At 46.8% G+C, this 6,949-nt stretch overlaps 1 protein-coding gene across 1 annotated transcript; it reads right to left on the bottom strand.

The window, feature by feature from the left end:
* Positions 1 to 2,028: 2,028 nt before the first annotated feature.
* On the bottom strand, positions 2,029 to 6,463 carry RBM15B (RNA binding motif protein 15B). The gene has a single exon (XM_086938829.1). The coding sequence runs from the start codon at positions 6,367 to 6,369 to the stop codon at positions 3,865 to 3,867; it is 2,505 nt and encodes an 834-aa protein (XP_086794955.1). The 5' UTR covers positions 6,370 to 6,463; the 3' UTR covers positions 2,029 to 3,864.
* Positions 6,464 to 6,949: the final 486 nt, after the last annotated feature.

Raw genomic sequence — 6,949 nt, 5'->3', positions numbered from 1 at the left:
GCAACGCCTACCTTTAGGAAGCAATTAAAGCTCTCTCGCTACCCAGGAAAGCAGGAGAAATAAGTGTTTACCAAACAATGTCAGCAGCACTACAAACATTTGCATGTGCGGTGCCCCTGCCAAAAGTGCAGTACAAGTATAAGGAGCTGTGCCTAATGTTGACTATAAAAACAGTCAATTAAATAAGGCGCGCTGGGTTCACATTAGGCACAGACTAATCAGGAAGGGGAGTTTTTATTTATCAAACCAGGTGATTTGCTAAGGAGCACAGTGGACCAGTTAGAGGTAGGAGTGCATGGAGAAACCAATGCAATAGTCAGATTCCAAAGCAAGCCAACATCAGAGCAAGAAGTCAAACTGGACCCCCTACAGTGAGTCTTAACCAGAGCAAACTAAACAAATCATGTGGCAATTTCCACAATGGGACTAGAGTCATATTTAATTCTATAACCCAGTAGGCGTCTGCAGGACACCATGTGAAATGAATGCACTGCCCACAGCCACGAGTAATGAGTTGTAGTTATGGGAAAAAATATTTCACGTCGCACTCCTGAGAGTACAATGCATTGATCGAAACAAAAATAGTGAGGGCAAACGTAAGGCGTGTGATTAGTTGGTGAAAAATGTTGTTCTTTCCAGAGGGGCAAATACCATTCTAGTCATTTAATGAGACGATTACTCTAAAAAGCAGACTTGCATTCCAATAATTGTAGTAAGACCGTTTCTAAAATGCAGAGCTTTGGTTTTGAGAGGCAAACAAGCAGCTATGTGGAGGCCTTGGATGGCTTCAATCTGCGTGCTTTGCTATATTTGGAATCCTGTGCAAATTACATCAAATCACAGGTACCATGCATATTGCACACGGACCAAAGGTTTTGCAACTCATGGTTTTCTCCAAGTAGTACTTAGTGTAAATGTTGCAATCAAAAGAGAGCCCAAGGAGGGATACATTTGGAATTGTGTGAAAATTATTTCAATTCACAGGTAGCATGCATATTGCACAAGGACCACAGGTTTTGCAACTCATGGTTTCCTCCAAGTAGTACCTAGTGTAAATGTTGCAGTCAAAAGAGCGCCAAGAGGGATACCCTGCAGTAATACTGCGCACAAAGACAACTGGTATTTACTGCATGTTATTTCCCAATATATAGTTTAAAAGTCAAACATAATAGTATTTTCATTGTTTGCTTTTGGGACCGATTTTACACTGTGGCTTGAAATAAAGTTGAATGTACTACTTTGAGTACCCCATTCAGTCAAGGCTAATTATACAGTACTTGGGTATTACTGCAACTTCCACTTTGATCAGCATTTTTTTCCATCGCCCTTCAAAGATCTTAAACACAAAAGTGTTCACTTGCATTAATATTCTAGAAAGGAAGAGGGCCGCTAAGTGGAACTGAGCAAGGGAACAGTGGCAACTGGTTTTAATCGGTCAACAATTGCACACTAATTCAGTATTTTATTTATTTAATATGTAAGGTGCAGCAGCTACCCAAAAAAGGTTTCCCGGCGCCAGAGCAGGCCAAAAGTGTGTGTAGCAGCTTTGTGAGATTACTGGTTATAAAGCCAGGGTTTCAAAGATTTGCGAAAAAGGGCGTAGACCGTTACGGATGACCAGTATGTGGTATACTTCTGCTTTACGTGCCACAAAATGTTTTTATTTTTACATTACCATATAGCTTTCTATTCCTGGCGATTTAGCGCCCAAGTATGACGTATCAATGCACTCTCCTTCAAGTTAACATTACTGGGCTTGAAATCTATTGCAGTGCTCGACTAGTATTGAATTTCATTAAGATGCACAGGCCATCCGTAAAATGTGTCAAATACAGAACTTACTTGCTAGCACAGTTCATGATTTGGAATGAGACATGCCTGCTTTAAAAGAACCTTAACAATGTAACTTTTGGCTAAACCCCATAAAAACATTGGTACCTAAATGCGTCTGGCGGAATGTTTGAAAGATCTGTGGAAAAAAACTTGGGGGAGGGGGGGCAGGGACTGGTTACTCAATAGCAGAGGACCTTTCTTACCAATAATAACGTTTTAATGTAAGAAATACAAAATATCGAACAAAGAACTACTCTATAGATCTAGGCTTAACACTGAAGACAAACAAGCTATAAAATTTAGGTAGTATACCAAGTACACCCAAACGTTATTTTCGGCCCAGGAAATATAAATTAAAGAGGCGTATCTTTTCCAAAACGTTTCAGAAAGATGTGTCCGGCACTTAAAAACATAGAAAATTGGGATTCGCTGGAGACCAAACGGGTTAACTTGCTTCTATTATCTTGTGAGAGCTCAACGGCCTACGAATCATGTGCAATGCGTCTCTGTGATCGCTGTGTGAAGTAAGTATATTTGGAACAGGAAACTAAAGCTAGATGCATTTTACAACACTGATTCCTAAACAATTAATCTACAATCTAACCACTAATTCAATAAGTCATGTTCCTTGTCATTCTTATGTAGCCCCTCTTCAAATTTTTTAAAACATTCAAGTACAACCACTTTGCAAAATGAATTTATGGCAGGCACTGATTAAGCCAAGGCTACTGCCAGTGAGTAAACTTGACTGGCAACTCAGGGACATAAACATACTACGAAATACACCCTAAGCGTGCCTCCTGAAGCATGTTAAGTATCGCCTTTCGTGGGCTTCTTTAAATGTGGGTTGTCTGACGGTATATGTACCAAAAATGTGTATACGAGTGAAGTAGAGAGGTGTTAAATAATACCTGCACTGCTATGTACAGGAAAGGATGTCACGGTGTGTGATAACTACCGGTGCACTCCACGTAAGCGAAGGACTTAGCCTCAAAAAAATAACCTGCTGCTGTACCTGTCTATGCAGGTAAAAACTGTGGGAAACAACCATCTACGCAAAAAACGGCCATGCAGCTCTCTTTTATTACTACAAAGTGTTAGCAAAAGTGTATTGAAAGAACGAACAACATGTGCTGCACGGCCAAATGCAAACAAACACTTCCACTGGTGGGAGATTTGGACATTTTGAAAAAACAGCGTGCAAGGATCATTTTATAGAGCAGCATTTCTACAGGCAACTTTAAAAAACACACTTCAAAGCGGAAGAGTTGTGCGTGGGTTGAGGGCAACCCACCCCAAAGAGCTGCCAACTAATTCATCTTTACTCTAGCACAGGAATTCTCAAAAACTTTCACTAGCTTGACCTCATTTATCTTAAGTAACCCAGGCTCGACATTTGCATAATCGCGCTCTCTCAATTTTCTTACACAAATTATGAATGTGTTGACTGGTTGGCAGTACCTGGTGGTGGTCTGCCATCAGTCTTCTTTCGACCCAACTGGGTCCTAACCCCTGAGAAAGACTGCACCAATGTCCACAAACGCACTTACATGAACATTCATAAGTTTTATAAACTCAAAAGCTCAACTTTACGAATACCCACATATCCTCCTCTATTCACCCTGGTAGCTACAGAAACAGATTTCGAATGGCCACAGCTGACCATGATTTCAGCCAAGGAGCGTGCAATGAAAATGACGTGAGAGTACAAACCATAAAAACTAGAAGACTAGGTTCATTTTAAAAACTCTTCAGTGACCCATGGTTTTACTGACAACGTTCCAGACAACTGGTTAAAAAACGTGAACAAAAATATATATATGTATATATTACTGGACACATCCGAAAAGTCATATATATTAAAAACTGATTAAACGGGCCCCATTCACATGGTCAGAACTTTAGTTAAGAGCTAAAAGTAATAACATTGGTTGGATGTCTGTTCTGCGTTTGGTTGGCAGCCGAATCTGCTTCAGAAATGGCTTGAGACTTGGAGTCATGGAATTATATAAGTCCTTACGGAGTTCGGTTTTACGCAGAGTCTTTAACAATAACCATTACCATATGTTCATCTTCTAAGCTGCCCAGTGTTCTTATGGCTGCCTGGAGGTACTGTTGAGAGAATTCGCATGGAGGGAAGGCATACAGCATACCTGTGCCCTCCCTGCTCTTTGCGCCACCTACGGGTAGACTGATGACTCCAGCAGCCTGTTTTTGTTTTAAATACGAGACAAGGTTCCTAAGAAGACGTCGCTGTAACCCACTCTCGGCAATCGAGACACCCACTGCACCCGTTCCTAAAAAACTCTGAACTGCAAGGAGCACGGCATAGCCACCAGGCGTGCCTTGTTTAATCCTACGGGTGACCTCGTCAAGTTTGGGTTGGTCAAGCCGAAGCCTCTGGGCGATCTTCAGCTGAGTGAGGTCAACGCCAGATGTATGGTCTTTCAGCAAGGTGTTTGGGAGACCTGCGTCTCCCTCAAGAAAGTGCATGGAGGTGTGAAAGCAACTGTTCTTCAGCACAAGGCGCCCGACCCAAGCAAGCGGTAGTGTCACAGCGTACTCCAATAAAGTTTTAGGCTTTTTGGTCTCCGATTTCACTTCGGGCGCTGATTTGGGTGAAGCCTCTACAGTTCGATGATTGCGTTCACTTTCTTTCTTTTTGTGCTGGGAGGAATCGGGAGTGGACGGACGCTTTCTCTCCTCGGGGACATGTTTATTGTTCTGCAAAGGACTGTTTTGGTCTCTTTCCGGTAGAGCATTGCCAACATGATTCTCTTTGCGAGCCCTATCAGGGCTACTACGTTCAGCAGTTTGCACAACTGCTTTGGTCCTTGTCTTATCGTCAAAAGGTAAAAGAGGGGCCTTTCCACGGTCACCAGAGAGGCTCCGGCGTTTGCGCCTCTCTTCCCATGGCTTGGACACATTCCGTTCACCATCGCTTCCCCAGTGCTCCCCACTGCGACTGCGTGCCACCCGGCTGTAATTCTCCAAGTTGTTCCTGCGTTCTGAAGTTTTTGTGGGGCTGGTCCAAACCCCCTCGGTAAAAATTCGGTCTCGGTCAGAGTACAACAAGTGTGGGGGAGTTCTATCACGTACTCGCAGGTCTTGTTCCAGATTTCTGGGTCGACTGTAACTCTCGGGTAACAACTCGTAGTGCGCCGGCAACAACGTCGCCTGGTATTGTTGGGGATATCTGGTTTCCTCTGTTTTGGCAAAATCCACTCTAAGTCTGCGATCAGGACCTCCAAGGGGGTAGCCTCGCATTTGTGAACATGCCGCCTGTGCAGCATCCAGGCTCTCGTATTGGATGTATGCGAAGTTATCTCCTTTCACGTAGTCAATTGTTTTGATGCTACCAAATCGATCAAATTCTCTTGCCAGAGCAGCCAATGACGTGCTGGGGCCAAGGCCGCCAACCCATAGGCGGGTGGTGGGATTGACCTTGCCGTAACCAATTTTTATAGCGTTCCTGCCAATGATTTGGCCTGACATGGCAACCTTGGCACGATGCGCCATGTCTAAATTCTGAAACTTGAGGAAAGCATACATCCCACCCGCTCCCTGAGGATGCTTGATGACCACCTCCTCAATGATGCCATACTTTTCAAAGGCACGTCGCAGTTCGAGCTCCTTGACTGCAGGGTCCAGGTTGCCAATAAACAAGTTCCTGGTTGCTCGACGGTCGTCTTCAGGCATGAGCTCCTCTTCGGGCACTGTGATGCTGTAAGTGCGACCCCGCTCGTCGTGCATGCCGTAGTACTCCAGCGCCCTTTCCCGCTCCCTTGACAGCCCAACAACCTCCAGCGCGAAGGCTGTGTGCCTTGGCAGCCTGGGCGAGAGGGAGCGCGGCTTATATTGGTAGCCATGAGTGGGCAGGTAGGCAGGCTCGGGGGGCGTGCGGCTACGGCTCTGCAGGAAGACGGGCTCCACATTGACCGGGCGGTCGTAGAGCATCAGGCGGCCCCCCTTTGAGTGTCGAGCGTCCTTAGCATCCTGCGGGTGGCGAAAGTTCACGTAGGCAACGCGGCCCAGCTCGGGGGTGTGGGAGATCTTTACGCTGATGTCTCCGTACTTGCCGAACTGCCGCAGAATAGCATCTTCCAGTTGCGCATCGGCCAACACCTGCGCCCCCAGCCCACTCAACAGCAGTGTCTTGTATTCGCCCGCAGCAGTAGTCGTAAGAGGGGTGTCCGGTTTCGCTGGCTTGGCGAGACGACCCTGGGATCGGCTGGGGAGCTGCTCTGGCTGGTGCTGAGATCTGTGGTTTGAAGAGTCGCCCCCGCCTGCAGAGCGCTCGTCGCGGCGAGAGGTGAAGCGGTCTCTGCTGCCGCTGCGGGTCGCTCCTCTTGTCCGGCTCTTACCCCGCTCTCCAGAGTTCTTGCGATACCTGCTGCTGCGGTTGCTGTTATCTGCAGGGACCTCTTCTCGGCGGCTGCTTACGTCACGCTCCCGGCCCCGTTCACGCTCTCGGTCCCGCGGCCGCTTGCCGCTGGTCCGCACTGGACTGCAGTCGCGCTCACTCTGCCGCTTCATGATGTTGCCTATAACCCGGCCTGCAGCTCTCACAGGCCCCAATAAGCCGCCATCTTGGACAAAAGGAGAGCGCAGGGCAAACGGTAGGACTAGGTCCAATCATAGGAAGTGACGCAAAACAACGCTTGCGCTACAAGCTGAAACGTCACCGCGTAGTCGCGACGCAATGTCTGTCAACTTTCAAGCGCAGAGTCTGGGAGCCGGTTCCGTGTTCTCTACAGCCAATAAAATCAAGTGTCTGAGACCGCGCATGCCTGTTAAGGGCGACTTTGCTCCACCCATGTCTGCCTGTGGTTATCTCACTCGCTGTTCGTTTATAGCAGGTGATGGAGAGGGGACCGCAGAACACGTTTTTTTTGCCAGCTATGTCCCAAGCCTGGCAACCACTGCACCGGGCCTGGTAACAGGGCATAGTTGGCCCAGAGCGCCTTCACCCATGGGAGGAAAACACGGAGCCTGGTGAAGTAACTACTCCAGAGTAAACATCTACATGTTTTAAAGCTTCTTATCGAACTCGCATACAGCCCTCTGGGCGGAAAGACCCCTCAGTACTTACAATTCGTATAGGATAGCATCTCGG

The sequence above is a fragment of the Lissotriton vulgaris genome, chromosome 9, assembly GCF_964263255.1.
Source record: "Lissotriton vulgaris chromosome 9, aLisVul1.2, whole genome shotgun sequence".
Taxonomy (NCBI): Eukaryota; Metazoa; Chordata; class Amphibia; order Caudata; family Salamandridae; genus Lissotriton; species Lissotriton vulgaris.
This window is presented reverse-complemented; position numbering and strand designations above follow the sequence as displayed.